This window comes from Micromesistius poutassou, assembly GCF_964030765.1.
Source record: "Micromesistius poutassou genome assembly, chromosome: 13".
Taxonomy (NCBI): domain Eukaryota; kingdom Metazoa; phylum Chordata; class Actinopteri; order Gadiformes; family Gadidae; genus Micromesistius; species Micromesistius poutassou.
In genome coordinates, this window is record NC_140283.1 from 14,891,531 (window position 1) to 14,916,019 (window position 24,489).

Sequence of the window (24,489 nt, forward strand, 5' to 3'; positions counted from 1 at the left end):
GAATCACTTTCGTGACAGAACAGAAAAGCAATGCTAGCAAGAGAAGCAAACTGTTGTAAATAATCATTTTATTTTTACAAAATACCCAACAAAGAAAAGAACAGAGAAGAGTTAAAACTGTTTGTATTGTATCTGGATATATACACTGGATATAAATGTAATAAATGTTTAATTTTGTCCCTTAAATTAACCTAGAAAACAGCATCAACATACAGCAGCTACAGGTAGTCTGGTAGTTTCGGCAGTTGGTTTGTAGTAATGTAGTAATTCAAAATATGTGACATGTTGAACTCTAATTTTATTATATTTGAAGGGCTTAAAAAGTGAACCAATGCTCAAATACAAGTAAATGAAATACAAGTATATTTACATTATAATACAATTACCTTTAACATTCTTATGTTTTCTAAAACAGGGTTAAACTTAAGCTAAAATAGGGTAAATATGAAAATCCTACAAAACTGAAAAAGGAAATAATTACATTACATCCAATTACAAATCTTGAGAATGTCACATTTTAATGTTCACAAATAACTAAAAACACACTTCTGCTCACCAAAAAAATAAAAAATGATTTAACAACACAAGAAAGGCAACTTATATCTTCAGGTTTACAAAATCATTCCATAAACATTTCATGTACAACAACAGCAAAAGTAATCTCTCATAAAGGTTCTTTCTTTGCAGCAGAACTAAAGGTGACCAATGAAACCTGCTAAAATCACTGGAATAAGAGGCAATAGGATAACAACTAATAAAACATGCATTTAGACACACGCGCACACACACACACACACACACACACACACACACACACACACACACACACACACACACACACACACACACACACACACACCATGACACACAGCTTTTTCCTGAGTGACCTCATCAACAGATGAAGTCATTATAGAATCATGAAACATCTTCTTTCAGGGAAGAAACAGAAGCAACTAGAAGTGTGAGTATATTATCAGTAGCATATTGCTTCATTTCATTTACCAGATGGTTTTATCCAAAGCGTGACATAAAGTTTGTAGGGATACAGGTTAGTAAGGAGCAAGGTTAGGGATTGGACATCTTGCTCAAGGATGCCTTCGGGTTGACTGTGCCTTTGGGGATTGACCCAATACCCTTTAGCTGGGAGTGGAACATCCGGGCCTTTACACTTGGCTGCCCCATTTTCATCAGCTGTCCTTCTTTCATGTCTTCTTTACTTCCTCTTCTCCTTCCTCTTCCCTCCCTCTTTTCCCTCCTCGGCCTTCCTCTCTCCCTCTTTCCCCTCCTTGGCCTTCCTCCCTCCCTCCTTCCCCTCCTCCTCCGTCGTCCTCCCTTCCTCCTTCCCCTCCTCCCCCGTCCTCTTACCTCCATCTTTCCCCTCCTCGGCCTTCCTCCCTCCCTTCTTCCCCTCCTCCTTCGTCGTCCTCCCATCCTCCTTCCCCTCCTCCCCCATCCTCTTACCTCCATCTTTCCCCTCCTCAGCCTTCCTCCCTCCCTCCTTCCCCTCCTCCCCCGTCCTCCTCCCTCCATCTTTCCCCTCCTCTGCCTTCCTCCCTCCCTCCTTCCCATCCTCCCCCGTCATCTTACCTCCCTCTTTCCCCTCCTCGGCCTTCCTCCCTCCCTCCTTCACCTCCTCCTCCTTCCTCCCTCCCTCTTTCCCCTCCCCTTTTTCCCCCATCCCCAGCTCTTGTCCATGGTCCGTAGCCACGGGCGACTGGGTTCTGTCGGCATGAGAACGGGATGCGGAGCGCATCGCCAAAGGGCTGTCGGCATGGCAACGGGCCGGTGAACGCAGTGTTCCAGAGCTGGTGGAGGAGGGCGTGGCCGAATCCCGGTGGCGTCCTGCGGGGGAGGCTGGCGAAGGCGTGGCCGCCGTGGAGGAGATGGACCGCTGAACAGAGAGGTGAAGAGAAGAAGAACCACCCACGTCTCATCTCATTGGTTTGAGCTGCATCTGCTGTGTACTGAGTGCTCTGGGAGGTTGTGACAAACCCAGTTTCCCTATTGGGGATCAAATTGATTGTATATGATCTAATCTTATGCACTCTGTAGCGCTCTGATTTGATCCCTGCCTGCGGGCTTATGTTGCATGTTATCCTACTCGTTCTCCAGCCACTGTCCTGTATCTCTTCACTGTCCTGTCCACCACAAATATACATTTAAATAGGCAAGGATTAATTGATAATAAGGAGAAGTGTTAGGTGTGAGGTGATTGGAAGGATGAAGAGTAAGCCTAAGCCTCTCTTGAGATAGGCTTAGCTGTCAGACTCTGGCAGGGGGGTGGTGGTGGCGGGGGGAGGTCGGGGGGTAGTTATGTTGTCTCTCTCAACCTGCTCACACACTGGTCTTGCTGTTTGAATGTTTTTTCTTTAGCATGCATCCATTTGTAACAAGCCGTATATGTATGTTTGTGTGTGTGAGTGAGTGAGTGAGATAGAGAGAAAGAAAGAGGGAGTGTGTGAGTGAGAAAGAGGGTGACTGAGTGAATAAGTGTGTGAATGAGTGTGTGTGTGTGTGTGTGTGTGTGTGTGTGTGTGTGTGTGTGTGTGTGTGAGAGCAAGAGAGAGTGAGAGTGTGTGTGTGTGTGTGTGTGTGTGTGTGTGTGAGTGTAGCATTAGGAACAGCATATAAGTCCCTCCTCCCTGTGGCGTGTGATGACAGCAGCTCACCTGTAGGGAGACACTGGACTTGGAGCCGGCCTTGACCTTCGCCAGGGCTCCTTTCAGTCCAGACGCCTTCTCCGCCATTTCTAGGGCAGCTCGTAGCAGCCTGGGGGTCTCTGCCCTGGGCGGAGGGGCCGGGGGCAGGGCCTTGGGCTCTGGCTTCTTCCCGTTGTTCAGCATCTTCCTGTGAGTGGAGACGGCGGTATTAACGGTGATGGTTCATATTTAGCCTGGATACGAGTATTAACTCAAATCACACATTGTCCTGCTCTTTGCATATCCCAAACATTTGAGTTGATTATTTGATTGTTAAACAAATGCTTATCCTAATCCTACTGGGGGGGGGGGGGGGGGGCCAGCGTCTTGGCTGTGGTTCTGGTGACTCCCAGCACAAATGTAACATGAGCATGCGAGATTTGTCTGGGTCCTAGGCTAAATTATGTGGAAATCAAAGGTAAAAATGTCAATGCAAGCAGCCTTGGATAAAAGTAAGTAAATAGGGAAGAAATTCAGGGCGTTAAGTGACGTTTGCCCTTCTCTCACCTGGCCTTCTTGCGAAGCAGCTTCTGGGACTCGGGGTAGTGGACCAGGATCTCGTTCAGGTCCTTCTTGTCCAGGATGAAGAGGTTAGCGAAGCCATGGGCGATCACGTTGGCTGTGCGTCTGTTACCACCCCCTACAGCCAGGAGACTGTACAAAACTTGATGTTTGAGCCGTGTGAATGATTATTGTCTTCTCATCATTTCATCTTGGCTCATGGTTTTCTGTTTCGATTGAAACAGATTGAATTTCTTTTAATTTGATTTTTTAAATAAATTATAAAAATAAGAAACATTCAGTTGTTTCACCACCTCTTGGCCTTTTTGCTCTATCCCCATTTTGTTGTAGATTTGATCCCAGCCATCCTGCATGTATAAATTCCCCATCGTTTAATTATTAATTATAAAAAAATTAATATTTTGGCGTAAATCATGAAAAAATGAAAAAACCATGAGCCTTGGATATTTTTCATACATTCAACATGAAATGTCTATCCCCATCCTTTCACAATAAACAGGTGTTGGGCATTAGCAGGACGTAGGTAAATAGAGACAATAAAAACATAAAAGCTACCATCCTAGCACCTTATCTTCTGACAGCACATTCACAGTTACATCAGCACTCACAACTCTTAATTTCTCTTGCAATAAGACATCCGGGAACAAGGCGTGGTTGCGGTGCATACAGGCGCAACATTTGTCCGTTACTAAAGACTGAGGAAGGGTTTGTTTGCTTTGACACACAGCTCCCCTCCCCGCTCCTCACCTTATCTCCCCGAAGACAGAGCCCGCTCTGAGCGTGACAAAGACAGTCTTCCCGTCCGGACCGCCCACCACCTGGACCTCCCCCGCCTTGATGATGTACATCTCCCGGCCCACCTCACCCTGACGGACACAAAGATCAGATAATATAAGAACGTCATAATTACTAATGAATGAATTGCATTTATGTAGGGCTTTTCAAGCCACCCCAAAGGCGCCTGTTTACATAGTGAGTTTGTGAGTTTTCTTTGGGAGACATCACATTGTTTACACGTTCACACTGTTTGTTGTTGACCATGTTGTATTTCAAAGAGCTGAGCAAACCGACGCATGCGGGGTGACGTACCTTCTTACAGACGTAGTCCCCTGGCAGGTAAACCACAGAGCGCAGGCTCTTCAACATGTCAAAGATCATCTGTCGATCACATCCCTGGGGAGGAGAAACACACTCATTCTCAACAACATCTTCCCGCCTTTTCTAAGGCGATTTCCGTCGGTTGAACAGTTTCAAGAAGCCTTCACATTATGTAAACAGCGTGGTTGCAAGGCCAGTGTACGCCAATTATCATGCTAGCCTGTAGGCATGAGCGCGCTAGCGTATAGGGATGAGCAGATTCAATACACAGTGATGCTAAATAGCCTTCTATAACATGCCAGCTAACATGTTACCATTACATGATAAAATGCACAATTTGGCTTTGAAATGTTTCCGGTGGGTTCTACCTGGAACAAAGGGACCTTGCTGACGATGGAGTAGCTGACGTCCACGGCGATATCCAGACGCATTTTGTCTGGGAGCTGTGACAGCAGTTCCTGTTCATCTGTAGAAAACACAACCAACCAATAAAGAAAAAGGTTTGGCTACAAGGTAAGTGTCCATACTAATGAGATGCAACCTTTATGTGTGTCTCATGTGTTAGGTGTGTCTCCTATAACCTTGATGCCTATTTGGAAACACTTGGGAACAGACCACTTACCCAGCATGCCTTGCGAAGCCCAGGTGTAGTTGTACCAGGTCTTGACGCGGTTCTGGACATCCTTGGGGATCCGGTAGGTGGCCATGTATTTAATGGTGTTGTCCATGCAGGCTCGGTAGTGGGTCTGGCCCGATGTGGCCGCACCCACAACGTCTCGCATCTAGGGACCATATAGACATATTCCCAGGGTCAGCTAACAATAGCTAGCATTATAGCTGTTTACCATATGTTTACAGCAGCATAGCTTCTGTTATTCTCCATTTATATTCTAGTTTCCAACATAATGTGTGTGTCTGTGACATAATTGTTCCTCCTGATGGTTGCTATAGTTTTCCAATTTCGTCCAGAATCCATAAAGAAATCTGTAATCTCATATTGTCCACCCTTTTCCTTCATCCCTTTCATCTTCCCATTGCTGGCCCATCCTATTGTGCTTTGCACTTTGTTGTATTTTGTTACTTGTTTTATTTTCTTGTATTACTTCTCCACTTTTATATCGCAACTGTTGCAATTTCCCTCTGGATAAATAAAGCTTCTTGAATCTTGAATTTTGAATCTCAACGTCACATCGCAATGACTGCTGCCATTTTGGCAACATATGAGTATTGTTTTGTTAGTAATTTGGTCGGTAGTAATGTTTTTTTAGTATTTGCTGAGTAATTAATCTTGAAATGATTGGTCATTACAGAAAGACATTGTTGCGTGTAAAACTGCCACGGCTTTCTCATGCAACAGGTGGTCAGTGAAGTTGGTCTTGACTCATCAACCCACGTGACCAGCCACAATAGAGACGGCAAACCCGCCCACAACCCACCTGGCCAATCATGATGGAGAAGGCAAACACTCCTACAAAGTAGTTGATGAGCTGAAAGACGATCTCGAAGAGGTTGGTGGGATCCGGCAGACCCCCGATGGTGATGAGGGTCTTCACCGCAAAGTAGTAGCAACGGATGTAGCTGAGGGGGGGAGGGGGGCAGAGAGGTGGAGAAGCTCAGAGTAGTAGGAGTGGATGTAGCTGGAGAGAGAGAGAGAGAGAGAGAGAGAGAGAGAGAGAGAGAGAGAGAGAGAGAGAGAGAGAGAGAGAGGGAGAGAGGCAGAGTGTGAGAGAGTGTGTGGGTGTTATTCCTGAACTTACCCATTGCCCACTCCGTCGTAGACCCACTTGGTGGAGCCCAGTCCTTCGTAGGCCGAGCCCCAGTAGAAGAGACAGGCATTGCAGTGGAGACAGTACAGCAGGTAGGTGGTGGTTCGGATCACGCTGAAACACACAGAAAGTACAAGGGGAACATCACACTCACACACACACACACATTATTCCAGTATCAGAGTACTGCTTCATATGCATTTTGAAGAACAATTAGTCAGCAACTGTCATTTCCAGTCAGTTCTCCAAAATGGAAAATAGAAGGAAAAAAGCAGTGCAGGGCCCCAAGCCGTCGGTGTGTGAATATGTGTATGGGTGAATGACAGGCACTGATTGTGAAGTGCTTTGAGTATAAACAGATTATATTGCAGTCTATTTACATTAAAACTACGTCAAGTGAAACCAAGGCCAGACACATGCATGGTGGAACGCAGATGCTTTGGAGCTGTTTAAAGCCCCTGCCATCACCATGGAGTCTGAAGGGTAACATGTTGTCTTACCGGTAGATGTAGGCTTTGGTCAGGATGGCCTCCAGGCGATTGTTGAACTCCAAGAAGGAGTTGTACTGCAGATTAAGACGAGAGGGACGTCAGAGGAGGGACGTCATGGCTACAGTGTCTACAGCAGGTGTGGCTAAAGACACGCCTGCTCAGAGTCCCAATGGAAACTATTAACCCACAGCAACTTACTTAATCAATTGATAAACTACAGTGACAAAACCCTGCAGTAACTAACCTAGTACTTAACCCTACAGTAATAGGGTCTAAGCCCTCCCTGCTCATGAATGACTTGAGTCAGGAGAGGTGGGACGTAGGGGTCACCAGAGGTCACCAGAGCCTCACCTTCAGCAGTCTGGGGAGGCGGAGGAGAGGGTTGATCCCTGTGATGAAGTAGAAGAACTCCAGGGGTACCAGGCTGACTAAATCGAGCTGCAAACGCATGCACGCACGCACACACAGAACACAAGCACACACACACACAGAACACGAGCACACACACACAGTCACACACAGGGTTCAATCACCATGTCACAGCTAGGATGCGCTACAGTGCGTATTGATTGTACCCAGGTTGACTGGAGGTTTGACGTCAGGCCACAGCCGCCCACAGGGTCTAGACACCCCAAGAAAGAATACCTTAACTACGTACCTTGAAGCGTTTTGTTTTCATGTAGTTTTTTCTCATGTCCTTTCTGTCACACTGTAACACAAACAAGATGCCAGAACATTAACAAAGATTCGTATTATAATTAATTATAAATATAATATAATATAATTAATTTCAACTACCACTCTAGTTTAATTCTTTCATTCTTATTACTGACATTATTACTGACATCATGTCCTCATATCAAACTAGGTCTAAGAACCAGACTACTATGTCTAGGGACCCCAGACTACCAGGTCTAGGAACCAGACTTCTAGTAGGAACCGGATTACTAGTTCTAGGAACCAGACTATTGTTTCTAGGACCCAGATTAGCGCCAACCCAGAGCAGATTACGTCAAGGAATGAGACCTCACCACTATGTCCCCCCCCCGGACGAACTGCAGGCGTGGCTGGAACAGGGTGATGTCCAGCAGGTAGACCAGGTCACAGAAGTAGTCGGTGAGCAGCCAGTAGTAGATGTTGGTAGGCGTCTGGTAGGGGAAGGCCCAACGCACAGGGATCAACCACACGTTCCAGTTCCAGGCCAGGGTCACCAGGAAGAGCCACAGCACGTACATCAGGTCTGGGGGAGGGAGGGAGGGAGGGAGGGATGGAGAGAGATTGAGCGAGAGAGGATGAGGGAGAGGAGAGAGAGGGAGGAGAGATGGAGGGGAGGAGGAGATAAGGAGGGAGGGAGGGGGATGAGGGAAGGATGTAAAGAAACGGGGAGAATTGGAGGGACGGGGGAGAGGGGAGAATAGGGGAGGATAGGGGGGCAGAGAGAGAGGCATGATGGGTGAGGGAGGGAGAGGAAGAGAGAAATAGGGAGGGAGGAAGGGAGAGAAGGAGCGAGGAATGAAGAAATGAAGGGAGAGAAAGATGAATGGGTGAAAAAGTCGGATGGCACGATGGCGTGTAGCGGGAGATCGTGCCGTGTGTCCCTCTTATAATCCATTCGTGTTGAGAACAGAGAAGGCGGGGGCTCTTACTGGTGAAGGGGTCGATGCTGGAGGGAAAACGGAGCCGCACGCACGCCCTCAACCAACGTGGCCGTTTGAACACCTTGCAGCACCTCCCTGTCTTCACCTCCCCTTCCTGCTGCTCTTCCCCTGCTCCTCCTTCTTCTCCTCCTCCTCCTCCTTCTCCTGCTGAGGCACTCCCCGGCTGCGCCTCCTCTTTAGCTACCTGAGGCACCGCGGCAGGGGGCGGAGCCGGCGGCTGGGGAGGGGCTAAGGACAGGTGCAGGGGGGGAGTGAGCGGGAGAGAGAGAGAGAGAGAAGGGGAGAGAGAGGAGAGAGCGGGGAGGGAGAGAATTGAGAATCGAGAAGTAGGAACAAAGGAAGAGATAGAAAGTAACTCTGTAAGTTACTTTCTCTCTGAAGTAATTCTGAACATTTATGGTTGCGTGTATGAAGTAAAAAGTGTGTGTGTGGGGGGGGGGGTGTCGGGGCCTTACGGGTGATGTCGCTGTCGTCGTCAGAGCTCACTGGGTCTATGAGTTTCTCCTTGGCCTTCTCCGTCCGCTCCTTGAACATCTTGACCAGCTCCTGAAGACGCTCGTTGACCACCGCACTGGTCTGGCTGGCTGACGACGCCGGACGCTCCCTGGGGTCAGCATCAGTGTCATCATCATCTTCTTCTTCGTTATCATCATCATCATCATCATCATCATCGTAATGCATTGTGTGTGTGTGTGTGTGTGTGTGTGTGTGTGTGTGTGTGTGTGTGTGTGTGTGTGTGCTCACCTGTCCTCTGTGTGGTGCAGGCTGGTCTGGCTGGGCCAGGCTCTGACAGGTCCTTCGTCATCATCTTCCTCACTGTGAGACTGGCTCTTCTTACTGCCCAGATGGAAGACAGACATGATCAAAAACACTGTCACACACCACAATGCACACTCCACACCAGGTCCTGTCCAATGAATGCATTATATAAAACAAGGCTGGTTATAAAACCATCTACAACACTTAATCATCATAATCATTTATTTTTTAAAAAATGGATTGAATCCAATGCACTTGAAACAACAAATGATTAAAAGCAACAGGAAAACAAAAAATGTACGAATTAATCACTTCCACATGAATGAATATGCAGCACATGCACCAGGTTTTCTTCATCCCTTAAAGAAGCACTGTGTGATATTTACTAGTTAGTTTACGTACAATGTTTACAGCTGGAAACCTCTAGAATTATCTCGTAAGAGTAGGACACTGGCTTTGTTGTTTGTTTAACTAACATCGACACCTTAATTAATGTTAGTATTTATGATATGTTTTATTAATCATTTAGAATTTGTGGTAGAGGACTGAGCAAGATATAATCATGTGTAGATTTACAGTCTACATTTCACACAGTGTGCCTCAGGATTCACACATTTATAAATAAAATTAATGTGAGCGAAGAACATTTATAATTACATACCTATATTGAGTGTGGCTAGCACACATGGCATGGAATGACGTGATAAATGATTACAAGATGTTATGAGTTATGAATTTATAAATCTTATATTGATTATGACTGAATAGATAGCTTACATTTTTGTCCAGAAAGTCCTACGATCTCTTCCACTACTAGAAGTTTAGAAGAGGTGAGGTTAAGGTTGGCTTTATGTGCACGTGTCAGATAAGATAGTAGAGAGACATTAAGAATAGACAGAGGAAATAGAGAGAGAGAAAGAGTCTTGTATGCATGCAGGTCTACTAGAATCACAGATGTCATTGGAGAAGGCTGACTGTCTATCCTGTGATAAATGTATTTCTGTATTCATATTAACTCCTAGTACGTTTTGAGACTTTTGTTTTACTGAGACCATCCAACTTGTTCAAGTCTATGACATTTTAGGATCAAACACTCACATCAGTTTCACACAGAGCAGCATAGCAGCACAGCAAAAGCACAGGTAGGATAGGTAGATAGGTAGATAGTTGGAAAGAGGGGTCACATCAGTATTTATTCTTTATCTGCTGCCTTGCTGTTGGTGTCCGGGGGGCAGAGGGAAAGAGGCGGTCACAGTTGGTCAACAGGGGTTTGATTCCCTGTCTACCTATACTGGTATATCGATGCATTAATGCCTGGGTAAGGGTTCCATTTTGACTTGAGCTAAGAAGGTATGCTCTCATTTTATTGTAGGATGCTTTGGATAGCATGAAGGGATGGCATTTTGGATCCACCAAATGCAATAATCTCAAAAGTACATTTCACATTGTACAGTGGCATGCACAAGTGGGGGTAGAGGGGATTGTGTAGGCTGGCCTCCGGGAATACCCCTCACTACCATAAACAGTACAATGTTGAAAAGTAAATCGTTTTATGGCTGTGCCCCTCAAATGTTTGTCTTTTGTATGATGATTTGATTGATGATAATACAAAAAATATACTAACCTTTCATTTGTGATTCATATGGCTATTCTGCACTCTTTCCAACAGTTTAATTTACTCTAGGCAAATTTAAACTAGGTTTTTGCGACTCACTCGTATGCTTTGAGTGTTCTCATCCTCACTTGAAAGTCCAAAGCAAATGACTGAACCCCTAATGTAAACCAAACAATGGACCATAACCCTAAAGCCTGTCTTATTTGTTTAAACCCATCACCAAACTCCCAACGTCACTCCCCCTCGCTCACCTCTGGCGGCCTCCTTTAGGAGTGACGGGGACAGCAAGGGTCTTCAGCTTGGAGTCCTGGGGGATCAGGACAATCTGGGGTGGGCTCCAGGGTCCCCTCCCTCCTCCTCCCCCTGCTCCTCTCTCCTGGTCTGAGTCCACATCCTCAACGTTGACTTCAGGACGGAGACTTAGTCTGGAGCTCTCTGGGGAGAGAGACAGAGACAGAGAGAGAGACAGAGACAGAGACAGAGACAGAGAGAGGGAGAGGGAGAGAGAGACAGAGAGAGCGAGACATCAGCACACAGCACAGGTTAGTATAAGAGGTACAGACAGACAAACAGAAAGACAGACAGACAAAAAGACAAACAAACAAAAGACATACAGAGAGATATTCACACAGACAGACAGATGGAAAAGACAAAAGACAGACAAAAGACAAAGGACAGACAGAGAGAAGGTCAGAGAGCCCGATAGAGAAGACCGACAGACAGACATACAGACAGACAGACAGGTACCCGGGTGTCTGGCTGGGACGTCGTGCTCATCGTCGATGCAGAAGGCCGGGTTCGAGACGCCAGACAGCTGGCAGGGGAGGGGGCTGATCGGCTGGCGCGTGGGGCTCGTTATGGGAGGCAGGCGGGGGTAGGAAGGCACGTTGGGCAGGTCCAGGGTGCTCCCGCTGGGGGAGACGGGGGCCGGGGAGGGGGAGCGGGAGAGGGAGCGCAGGGGCGGGGGCAGGGGGGTCTGTCTCACTAGGCGGTTGAGCTCTACGTCCTGTTCGCTGTCTCTAAGGAGGGGGTTCTTCTGTTGCTGCTGCTGTTTCTTAGGCATCTTGTGGTCTGAGGCTGTTGAGGCGACTCTGGATGTTGTTGTAGTACTGCTGCGCCTGCATGGGGATCTGAGACACCTTCTGGGACAGGCCCGTCATGGACGGGACCGACACTCCCGTCAGGCCCAGGTACCGGCCCAGGCCGCCGGAGCCCTCGGAGCGGGCGGGGACGAGCTCGGTGAGGGTCTCGATGATGTTGCGGGGCACCTGGGTGAGGCGGATCCTGGAGAGCTCCTGGCGCAGCTCGGGGGGCAGGGAGGGCAGGTGCTTGGTGACGTCAGACAGCTGGGTGGGCCTGCTGGGCATGGAGCCCACCTTGGCGGGGGAGACGCCGTTCTCTTTGAGGAAGGCGCTGAGGTTGCCGAGGCAGTCGGACACGTACGGGACGCTCATCAGATAGGTCTTCAGGACGTCACAGCTGACGGGCGCTGGAGAGGAGACAGAGGAGGTATTAACAGAGAGAGGGTTGGATTAACAGGTAGACCAGGTAGAGGGTGTGATTAACATGTAGACCAGGTAGAGGGTTGAATTGACAGGTAGAACACTTGAGGGTTGGGTTAACAGGGAGACCATATAGAGGGTTGGATTAACAGGGAGACCAGGTAGAGGGTTGGGTTAACAGGTACACCAGGTAGAGGGTTGGATTAACAGGTTGACTAGGTAGAGGGTTGGATATAACAGGTAGAGGGTTGGATTAACAGGTAGAACAGGTAGCAAGTAAAGATGAACAGGAGGAGCAGGTAGCTTGAACAGACAAACAGGTAGCAGGAACAGATTGACAGAGCAGGTAGCAGGTAGAATGAGCTAAGGTGGGCAGTCCAACAAACTGTGTGAGAGTACAGAGACACTATAACAGGAGTATGAAGTCCCATTGCCCTTAGGTTTAAAATACCATCCTAAATCCTACACATGCAACCAATATGTCAGGCTGTGTCTAACGGGGAAACATAAAAGTAGGTAAAAGTTTGTACATACCACAGCTGCCCTCTCCAGCAGCCTCCTCATCCTAAACAACAAACAAAACCAGGTGAGTGACTCAAACTTTCAGCTCAATCACAATAAAATGGGCTTTACCCTGGATAGTGGATCTCACACTAATACTACTAATGGATTACGCGTGTATCAGAGTTGGGTTCCAAGGCATTGGGAATACACATTTCACACATATCAAACACACCTGTAGCACACCGTAAACACATCTGGAACACATCTCAAACACACCAGTAGCACACCTTAACACATCTGGAACACATCTCAAACACACCTGTAACAGGCCTCAAACACACCTGTAGCACGCGTCAAACACACCCGTAACACACCTCAAACACACCTGTAGCACGCCTCAAACACATCTGGAACACATCTCAAACAGGTGTTAAAAACATCAGGAACACACCTGCCATGAGCCATGACAGAGTACGGTGAAGGTTCTCTTCTTATTTCTAGGGATAAACAAGCTGAGGGGCGGCGGGTATGAGTACATACTTTGGCCGCAGCGGTGTCAGTGCCTTCCTGTCTTGTCTGTGGTTGTTCTGTCACAGGTTCTGGTCCAGAGGAACTCTGTGTTTCAGAGGAGTCCTGCAGAGGTGAATCCTCCTCCTCCTCCTCTGACTCTTCGTCTGACTCGGGAGCTTGTAATGAAAGAAAATCCAGATACTGGGTTAACTGACAACATAAAGAAACACTCTATGAAGGCCTTGTCGGGTCAGAAAATGTCTCAGACTTTGTGTCCCAGTTAATCAATTAACAAGATATTAGATTGGAATAATTGAATAATTTAAATAGGAGGGGGGGGGGGGGGGGGGGGGGTCACTTCATAGATTGAAACAAACCTCCCTTCTCTAGTCCCCTATCGAAAATCTACCTGATTCTTCAGCAGCCACCTCCTCTGTATCCACAGGTTCTGGTCCCACAGGTTCTGGTCCCACAGGCTCTGGTTCCACAGGCTTTGGTTCCTCTGGGATTTCAGGCTCCTCTTGGTCCTTCTCGTCGTCACACTCCCGCTGTCTACGTTTAGGATAGGAGGATATAAGTTTTAAAAATGCTAATTCAAAATCGATGTATCAATGCCAAGGACTGATTGGATTTACTCCAACTGAAAGACCGACATGTTGTGAAGCATGGCATCTTTATTGGGTTCACCGTTATTTGTAACAATTCATTCATTGACCGATTGAATTATTGCGTGTTCACTTTTAGGTTTGTATCGCTTTGATTCGTTTTAATACAAAACCAGGTTATTATTTGTTATTTATTTTCATATAACAACTATATTAGTTGTTATTTTATGTAACCTTTCCATCGCAGGACACATGGTTGTTGACAAAGCACCTGATCATGGTTTTAACTACCGTTCATCTACCGCTTAGCCAATACAACTATTATTCATGCTTAATTGTGGACATTTAACCTCCCAAGCGATGTGAATTGCTATCGACAGCGATACAACGTTAGATATGTCAGTGTAAGATGTGGAAAAACAAAAAGGACGATGGCTCCCATTACTCGTTTCTATTTGTATGGACGAAATAACACGGTACTTACTTTCACCCGCAAATTCATGGGCCTGTCTGGTATCATCCTAAAAACGTCCAGAAACTTGGATTGAGAAAAATGAATCTTGCGGAGAATAAACTTTCCTGCAACCAGAGAACCAATCGATCAAACCATCGATCGTTTCTCGTGTGTTTGAGTGGCGAGTACGCCATCCATCCTCCCCCTGTATCTCGCAATCGAAAAGAGCTGAACCCCGCGCGGTTACCAGGGGAACGGCTGAGAGAGAGCATCGGCCGTTGCCAAGATAAGCGTTGCCGTTGCTATGGCGGTGAAATGATGCTGAGAAAGCGCTAGGCATCGCTCACTTAACGAGCACCCAGAGGAGTTAGAGGTTTGAGGACTCATTGGCTTCCAGTTCATGCTCGAGATGGGATTTCCTCCTGGTAACACAGCTGTCTAGCCATGTCTTTGTTATTTACTGTCGAATGGCAAAGATGGATCATTAAAAAGGTATGCCATTTGTTGTATATATATTTTTTGTTTGTTTTGTTTTTCTTAACATTTAAGCAGTAAACACGTCTCAGTAGCCTACCCTAACCACTATTTCCTGTCTCTTTTGTGACACTTGTTTGATAGGCTGGTGGCACCTGAGCTATGATTATGGGTTATGGCAGAACGGGCAGTTCGATTGACCGATGGCTGGCTGCAACCACAGATCCCAATGCAAACAGAAGTCGGTGTCTAAACCGGTAAAAGCCACGTATTGGGTCGGACTGAGAAGTACCCTACGATGCTAACTGCCTAATGACCTGCTCAGTTCCCAAGCAGACTAAGTACACTATCAAGCATGTCTCGTAAAGTGTGCGGAAACCAGAGCCTCCGTCATGAAACCCCCACGAACACAGAGAACACACACACAGAACACCTGTCGGACACCACTGAACCACTGCACATCGTGCTCTTTATTAACGAGTCCTTACTCTGGGGTTTTATGTAGACTCTGTTCCTCTTCCCCCTCCTCCCCTTGAAGCGCCTGCAACCTGTACAGCCATAAACAAGGCAACAAGACAGGACATATGCCGTCAGGTCACGTGACACGACATTGTGTCACGTGACATCACATAATATCCTATTCCGTGACATGACATCACGTTACATCGTGTTACATGACATCACATTTGATCATATGCCATGACATATCACATCACATTAGATCTTGTCACGTGACATCACACCACACCACACTACATCACGACACAACAACAGGAGGCTTATGCACTGGAGGCTAAACATATTCTCCACAACACACATTTAACTATACACATTTGACTCTACATATTCTCAAAAACACATATTTAACTATACACATTTAACTCCATACATATTCTCCACAACACACAATATCTGTAAACATTTGACTCTACATATTCTCCACAACACACATTTAACTATACAGATTTAACTCTATAGTTTCTATCCACAACCCCAACACCCCTATCCGTTCGGCTCAGCCCTAATCTCCCCCCACCCACCCACCCACCCACACACACACACACACACACACACGCAACACACACACACACACACACACACACACACACACACACACACACACACGCACAAACACACAGAAATACACACACAGAAATAGACACCCACAAACACAAATACACACACACACACAAAGTCCTACTCAGGCTCAGGCTCCCCCAGCAGGTCCTGGCTTCCCAGGGACAGTTTGATGGACCCCCCCTCGGAAGCCATCTGTCGGACGGCCATCTCCGCCGTCTGCCTCGCCACATCCTCCGCCATCCTGGTCATCAGCACACGCTCCTGCAGCAAACTGAAACACACACACACACACACACACACACACACCCCGGGTCAATGTGAGGTCAACCTGGCTGATTGTTCACCTCCACCATAACCGCCCATCATCGCCATCATCATCTTCCAGATCATCTTCATCATCATCACCTTTATCATCATGATCATCATCTTCATCATTCTTTGAGGGATAGTATCCCCTTAAAGGGACAGGATGGGGTAGTGGGGAGAGTACTGACGGAAAGGTGCTGGGTTTGCCTGTAGGCAGCCTTGAGCAAGATGTCCCCTAACACTTACCGACCTGTATCTGAATTCACTTGCATTGGATAAAAGTGTGTGCTTAATAACTTAACAGCAGCAAGTAGGATATTCAATATTTCTGGGACTAAATCGTTCAAAATGTCATTTGCATCATCTGGGTTCTGCCCCTCTCTCTTACCGGTCCTCCATGGTTGCCAAGGCAACGTCCTCCGCCTCCCTCTTGATGCTGTTGATTAAGGGGGTCCAGCGGCCCGTCTGGGTTTCTGCGTCCTCCTGGCAGATCCCTGTTCTGTCCACATCATTGTGAACTGGTTCTACTGGTCCCGTCTGGGTATCCTGTACCCTCGCCGCCCGGGTCGCCGGGGTCCCAACCGGGGTCGGCAGGTTCCCCTTTCTGACCTGTTCCTCGTGGTCCGAGTCGACATCCTCCAGAACCATCTCCGGCTTGGGTTTGGGTGACGCTGGGAGAGGGTGAAAAGGGTTTTTGATTGGTTGCTGAATGGGTTGCTTCTTACTTGGGCGAGAGTAATGCGATTGCTTGTACTATGGAATATAAAATATACATGTTCACTAGTCACAACATTAAGATTTTCTATAAAATTGGTTTCAAAACATTAGTTTACATGTGATATAAATAAGTGCTCCATAGACCGTTAAAAGTTGTTAAGTCACAAAGGTAAGGCACAATAAAGAATCATGTTTTCCCACTTTTGAGCCAGTGCAACTAATTTAAGTTCTCAGCAAAGAAACAGCATAATACAGAAGGTAATGGCCAGCTGTTCACACAGCTGGGGTCAAAACTTTATTGTTTGAAAACATGCCACCAGTTTACTTCTGGTAGAAACACATGGATGTACAGACACCAGAGGGAAATAAACGTAATAAATGGTGAATGGACTGCATTGATATCCCACTTTCTTCACTTGTGGCCACTCAAAGTGCTTAAGAAATCCCCTTGAGGAGGGGCTAGCTAGAATGGGGTTGACTGAGACCCTGCATGCTATCTATGGATTGCCTCTGTTCCCTGGGAGAGGCACAATGGTCTTTTTTCACATAACTTCCCACGTCACAAGTCACTCGTAAGATTTTGAATACAACTTTATTTGGAGCAACATTCCCATGTTCTATCACTGAAAGTGTTCACTGAAAGAGGTCCCGTTCATCACTGCGCGCAGTTTTAATTTTTAGCGAATTTATCTAATCTGTAGAAGCAGATTAGATCAATTCCCTAGGAGGAGTTTGTTGAAATACAAGTGAAAAAAAGGGAAAAAAAAAAGGGAAAAAATTCCATTCAAAATGGGCAATGGGCGTGTCTGTGGCGTGCCGTCAAAGTTGCCCATTCAAAATGGGCAACTTTGACGGCACGCCACAGACACGCCCTTCAACGTATATATATCACAAATTGTATAGCATTCGTTCAGCTCCATCTTATGACTGTACTGACAAATTTTGAAGCAGATCCGATAAATTCCCTAGGAGGAGTTCGTTCAAATACAAGGCGAAAAAGTGAAAATTGCCGCTGAGAGTGAAAAACAAAAAATGAAAATAGCCGACTTCCGGTGGGTTTTGGGGCATGGGTCCAAGAGGCTTTTCTGTAGGTATTGGCACGTTGTACGTGTCTACCGAGTTTCATACATATTGGTGAAACGTGGCGCAGGGGTTGCTTTTTAAAGATCCTGTAGGGGGCGCTACAAAGATGAAAAACACGATTTTTGGTATGTGAGCTACAGGCACCAGTCTACACGTGCCCTGTGAATTTCATATTCATAACTATTACGGTCTCCGCAGAGTGATTTTGAGCCTCTGGCGGCCATGTTGTTTTGCCAATGAACTTCATTTTACTTGAGCAGTTGGAACTTTGGTCCCCAACGGCCACTAAGTTTGTTCCGCTCAAATCAAACATTGCGCATATGAACTGTGGCTATTTTAGTGGCAGGCCACGCCCATTTCGATGGCACACCCCATTTGAAAAAATGTTGACTTTATCTTGTTCAGAATTTGATTCTGAACAACTTTAGTAGAGGGGTCCAACATCATAGGAGTCCAATTCATGTAGATATGTGCAATTTAGTATTTTCGGGGTGAAAACCACACCCCTTTTAGAACTGAATGGCTCATGGGTACTTTCGACCTTGCCGGTTTCGGCTTGGTCCCTAATAATATGTTAATGATGGCATATTTCATGCTTCTCAGAAGAATGCATAAAAAAATGTAAAAAGGGCACTGTGGTTGATAAACTCTTATAATATACATGTGTGTGTGTGTGTGTGGGGGGGGGGGGGGGGGTCTATGTGGATCAGAGCATCCCCAGTCCTCTTCTCCTGCTGTTTAAGGGGCTCTCAGCACCTCCCCCCCTGAAACAGAAGGAGAAGAGGGACTAAGTTAGGCTCCACCCACCTCCTAGGAGCTAGCTCAGGGAGCTTCAACCAGCTCAGCACCATAAGCTGGAATCAATATAGCAGTAGTGTCCATGACGTCCCCTATTGATTTAGGTATGTCGTGAGTGGTGTAGAACATGCATTTAAGGAGCGTGATCCATTTATGAGATGTATGGCGCTAGTAATGGAAACAATACATATTTCATAATCAATTGAATCCATAATGGATATTTATATTACAAGAATAAAATCAAATGTCTTCCTGTTAACTTGACTAAAATGGCGATGGATCATTCTGCATCTACCTACCATGAACCACCTAAAGGACTCTCCCAAACAGACGGTCATGGCTGCCGCTTGGTAAACACACAGCAATCACTCTCTCGCCAACCTCAACCAGATTAAGTAACAGGAATGACCATAGACCTCTCCTAGACGCTAGCAGCTAGATAGCTTCAACCAGTTAAACATGCAGGAATCACCATAGACCTCTCCTAGATGCCAGCAGCTAGATAGTTTCAACCAGTTAAACATGCAGGAATCACTATAGACCTCTGCTAGATGCCAGCAGCTAGATAGTTTCAACCAGTTACACATGCACACAGGAATCACCATAGACCTCTCCTAGAAGCTATCTAGATAGCTTTATACTAATAACTAACTAACTAACTCTTCACAGAGCCACAAGGTGAAGGTCTCAAGAGTTCAAAGACACAGTAAGTGGTAAGTAAGTGGTAAGTAAGGGCGCCATCATTCCTTGAGATTTGTATCACCAGCCCGATCCTTATTGGCACATTGAAAGCGTGTGGAAGTTGGATGGTCACCTTGCAGTATCATATGGCCAACACTAATTAATATACAAGCCTTGATTACGTTGAAATGGAAAAAAAAATCATTAAGTGGGAGATCGTAACCAAACAAAGAAAAGTGTATTCACTGTCTATCACGATGATGAAATCAAAATTGAACCCATGGCCTTAGAACAGTGGTGAGTCTTCCTGCCTCCCACCACTCCGTGGGCCGTCACATTACACGCTTCCACAGGGGGTTCACAGCCATAGACCTATAAAGAATGGACACCGGATTGAAACATGGCACCCATTCATTCCTATGGAAACTGCTCAGTGGCACAGGGCAAAACCAAGGACAGAATTGCTTCCACAGCATGGGAGCCTAGCCACGCCCTAGTGCATGACGTTCCGGATGTAGAAATATTCTTGTTCTCTAGTATTGTTAGCATTGTAGCATCGTAAGCGAGAGGTCTGAGTGAGCACAGTCGCATTGTTTACCGACCATGGAAGTATAAGTTACTAACCCCCCCCCCAATTAGTCTCTATATGTGATACTATACGTGCACTGAGGAGGGGTGGGCAGCTGAAAGGAGCCCTCTCGGAGGCCCAGCCTCCGAGAGGCTGGGCCTTCTCCGGCTAATAAAACGCTTGAGGTGGCGTTTTGAAAAGAGAAAACATACATTTTAATAGTACATGATCCAAAGATAATTATGAGCCTTTGATTGATATCCAGAGAAAATTTGCGGAGACACAATCCAGTTCCCCACTTGTATTGGAGTGAACGGGGATATCTACTTCCAGGCCCCATGATTTGAGGGGCCCCTAAAAAACTGCAATACCAGGCTTGGCCACTGAGCACTGGTGGATTGCGGAAGTAGGCACTGCTCCTGGGGGCCTATTCACAGCCAGGCGGTCAGGGCTGCCGCTTGGCTCTGACAAGGATACCGGGATGGTTGCCTTAGCAACCACACACACACACACACCGATCATGACCGTATTACCGGTGATCACATGATTATGTAATTTCAAAGAGGATGTTTTGCAACAGAACAGGAAGTGACAGGATGTAAGGAAGTCGAACAGTGGAAACATACAACTTTACACTCACCTTTTCGTAGCACCTCTGTCGCACCCTGGAAGTACGAGCAACACGGAGAAGACAGCGGTTTGTTACTTAAATTAGGGTGTTAATTTGCTGACAATTTCTTCATAAGAAACTGCAGAAAGTATAGCACAGTAATATACATTTAATAAAATAGTTAAACAAAAAAAGAAAAAATTGCAAAAATATATCTTTGCATGCAATATGAGTTGTAGCTTTGAAAATGCAACTGCAAAAACGATGTAAATAGTTCATGAAGACATTATTTATAATAGATAGATAGCCCCATTGTCCCCGATGTCAACACATACAGCGATGTCTTCCCTGGTCCTACTGGAGGGTTGAGGCAGCCGGAGAGCAAACCCTGACATGAACCAACCCATCATCCTGCAGGACACGCACACGAACACATACACAGACACACATGCGCACACACACGCACACACACACACACACACACACACACACACACACACGCACACACACGCGCACGCACACACACGCACACACACACACACACACACACACACACACACACACACACACACACACAGAGGTCAGAGGACATAGTCAAGATTGTATTGAGGGCTAGCTGCTCTTACATAGGGAGGGGAGGTCATATTTCAGTATTATTTGCTATCCAATAGACTACCTACCCCCCTGGCTTGCCGTCTGTGTCCAGGGAGATGCCACTCAGGGATTCAGGAGGTGGAGACAGAACTGGTGAGAGAGAGAGAGAGAGAGAGAGAGAGAGAGAGAGAGAGAGAGCGAGAGAGAGAGAGAGAGAGAGAGAGAGAGAGAGAGCGAGAGAGAGATGTGCATTAGTGCCTACGCTTTTTTTTTCTCTTATGTGTGTCCGTGTTTACGCATGTATGCATGTACGTGTTTGTGCATGTGTGTGTGTGCGTGTGTGTTTGTGTGTGTGTGCAGGCGTGGTGTGTGTGTGTGTGTGTGTGTGTGTGTGTGTGTGTGTGTGTGCGTGTGCGTGTGTGTGTTTGCGTGCATACCTTTGTCCAGAGATGAACGGTTGGAGCAGGTGGTCCTGGGTGATGGTTCTATGATCACAGCACCAGGGGGTAGGGTGACTGGCTGGGGGATGGCCTGTTTGATCCACTGCACCACTCTGGACCATAGAGGAAGAGAGACAGGCCACACCTGAGTCCAAATACCCCAGCTCTAGCTACGCTTGCTCTAGCTGTGTGCTAACTGTTGACCTGTCTCTTAGCTCTAGCTGTGTGCTGGCTATGTGTTACATTGACCTGTGTGTTATCGTGACCTGTATGTGTTGCCTACTTTGGGGCGAACTTGGGGGTCAGATTCTCCGCCTCAGACATCTCGTCGTCTGACACCACATCAACCACAGGGATGTCAGGCAAGGGGTTGTGATCTGGAGGATTTACAGTTCAGAAATGAATAATAATAATAATAACAATAAATGTGGTCAGAAATCCTTTAGCCATTAGCTTTTAATACACTGTATTTGTTTTTTCTTTAACGCAAAAGAAGCCTTCCCCAAATCACAAATTGCTGGTTTAAAAATCATATCAAACTAGAAAACAAAATAACGTAAGAACAAAACAAATACAGAAGGAATGAAAACATAAATTAAAAAATACATTTAAAAATAAATACCTGGCATTTCCTGTAATGGATGGACCTGCAGCAGGAGAAAAAAAAATGGACTCACACATGAACTGAAATCCCTGACTTGTTCACTCATTCTCAAATACCCAAATAGTGAACACTGTATAGTACACTATTTAGGGATAAGGCAGGGAATAGGGGACACTTATGATGTACCATAAATATATTGGCATGAGTGACGAATATTGGTTGCATAAATAAGAAAATAAATATACTCAATCAATAAAATACTCAACTATGTAGATAACTATGTAGGTAACTACTAGGTGAGATTCAGACACTGCAGTTGAGAAGTTGACCTGTTGACCTATTGACCTGTTGACCTATTGCCTTGTCCTCTCACCTCTGTCTGCTCATCGTTGGGGTTTAGGGTGGCCTCTCTGTACTTCTCATCAGGCTGGGGAAGAATGTTAGTGAGGCCCTGGGTGACCCAGCTCATAACCCCAGCCCTGGAGGAGAGACAGAGAGAAAGAGAGATTTATGGTGTATTTTTTACAGATAAATGCTAAAATAACAGACTGAGTAAAATTAATATGAATATGATTCAAGTGTATATTAAAAAACACACAATACCTTTCTCCGTCATCCCCAGGCTGAAAGACAGAAAGAAGGATTTTTTTCAGTCATATTTAAATTGAAGAAAATATTAACTTTATAGATTAAAATAAACAACATCATATCATTGTTATTAACTGAAGTATAAGCGGAATAAAGCTCTCTGTGCTACACCCTAGAGTTATCGTGTCTTCTCCAGACGTTAGTAGTTGAGAATTCCCTACTTTCTATTTGTTATCTTTGAGATGGAGATGAGAGAAGGTGGGTGAGGGGCCAGGAGTTGACTTTTATTTATTTTGTGTTGTGTTTATAATAGTACCATGGTAACGGTTGGGGCGTGGGGGGGAAACTAGCCCAGAATGACCAGAAACGCCACTGATAGTAGTAATGATAGTAGTGATAGTATGACAATAGTAGGTAGAGAGTCCACCCACCCGGGCATCAGCGTTGGCTCTCCTGAGTCCGGGGGTTCCACTGGGTTTGGGGAGAGCACTGGAAAAGCCGTTAGACAGCCAGCCCAGGACCCCACTCTGACCCTGACTACACACACACATAGACACACATGCATAGATAAACACAACCCAGCCTGACCATGACTACACACACACACACACACACCAGTTTGGCATCCCAATCTTACCCTAGCTAGACACATAAACACACACCTATATATACAAACACCAACCCTGCAACCTACTCTGACCCTGGTTACACACACGCATACACACACACACACACACACACACACACACACACACACACACACACACGCACCTGTCCTCAGAAAACTGGTCTTCTGTTGGTTGAAGTTTGATTGGTGGGCTCTTAACTGTAGAAGGATACGTGTATAGAAATATATTAGATTTCATTTCGATATTCAATAATTGTATTACTTTAAATATACAATATATATATTGTTGATGTTCATTGTTTTCATGTTATAATTTATATGGCATGTTAACACAACTAATGTATTACACACATGTTGATATTCGATAGACAGAAAGAAGGCTTACCTTCCCTAACTTTGGGTGGCTAAGGAGACGAGAGAGAGAGAAACATACACTGTTAACGCATTATTACAGACACTAACGTACAAAAGAGTACAGTAGGTATTACGATATACAGTTAATTTGGGATCTAGAAGTCCTACTTTGTTAAAGCAGAAATTTGGGGGTGAATCAGCACTGAGTTTTGACCGGAAACCAAACTCTGCAAGAGGAGGAGTTACGCCTTCTGTCCTGTTTCGTTCAGGAGATATTCTAACGAAAAGAAACTCATTCAATGAGTGGATGAAGCATCCAGAGGGGGATTTGAAGTGTTTTTTTCTACAGTGGCCGGTCTACACAATGTTGAGTTGAAACCTTAACAGACACCTTTTCTTACAGTTTACTAGTGCTGGCCGAGTATGTGTTTGCGCTTACAGTTCTCCGCTGCAACAACACGATCGTCGAAACAGATATGATGTGAAAGAAGGTGAAACACCCCGTTCAGTCTGAGCACACCTGCGCTCAGACTTATTTATGAATGTAGAGAGATTAGATTTGTGAGCCTAAAATACATACTGCTGTTGTCTACTGATACCGCTGACCCGTGCACACTGACTGCATTCATACATTCACCCGTTCCCGTTTGCCTGTTCACCCATCCACCCATCATCAAGTCATCTCTCGTCTTACCGTGGCGGGGGTCTTGGGGATGTCTTCTGCCAGGGTCTCCGGGGCATCAGGGGGCTTGGGCACCACTCGAACCACCCAGTTGAACAT

General features: G+C 45.9%; 1 protein-coding gene across 1 annotated transcript; it reads right to left on the reverse strand.

The window, feature by feature from the left end:
• Nucleotides 1-1,065: 1,065 nt before the first annotated feature.
• LOC311357247 (uncharacterized protein) lies at nt 1,066-24,489 on the reverse strand (the record flags this gene model as incomplete). Its single annotated transcript, XM_084477157.1, has 33 exons — nt 1,066-1,140; nt 2,670-2,847; nt 3,207-3,353; nt 3,969-4,087; nt 4,311-4,394; nt 4,688-4,785; nt 4,942-5,101; nt 5,756-5,897; nt 6,077-6,199; nt 6,586-6,650; nt 6,928-7,014; nt 7,235-7,285; nt 7,608-7,816; nt 8,223-8,462; nt 8,690-8,838; nt 8,979-9,071; nt 9,771-9,806; nt 10,860-11,043; nt 11,356-11,519; nt 11,719-12,097; nt 12,858-12,868; nt 13,000-13,021; nt 13,534-13,676; nt 15,859-16,008; nt 16,432-16,714; nt 20,531-20,555; nt 20,836-20,911; nt 21,181-21,244; nt 21,532-21,647; nt 21,818-21,911; nt 22,499-22,565; nt 23,158-23,259; nt 24,403-24,489. The coding sequence occupies 33 exons, from the start codon at nt 24,487-24,489 to the stop codon at nt 1,066-1,068; spliced, it is 4,023 nt and encodes a 1,340-aa protein (XP_084333283.1).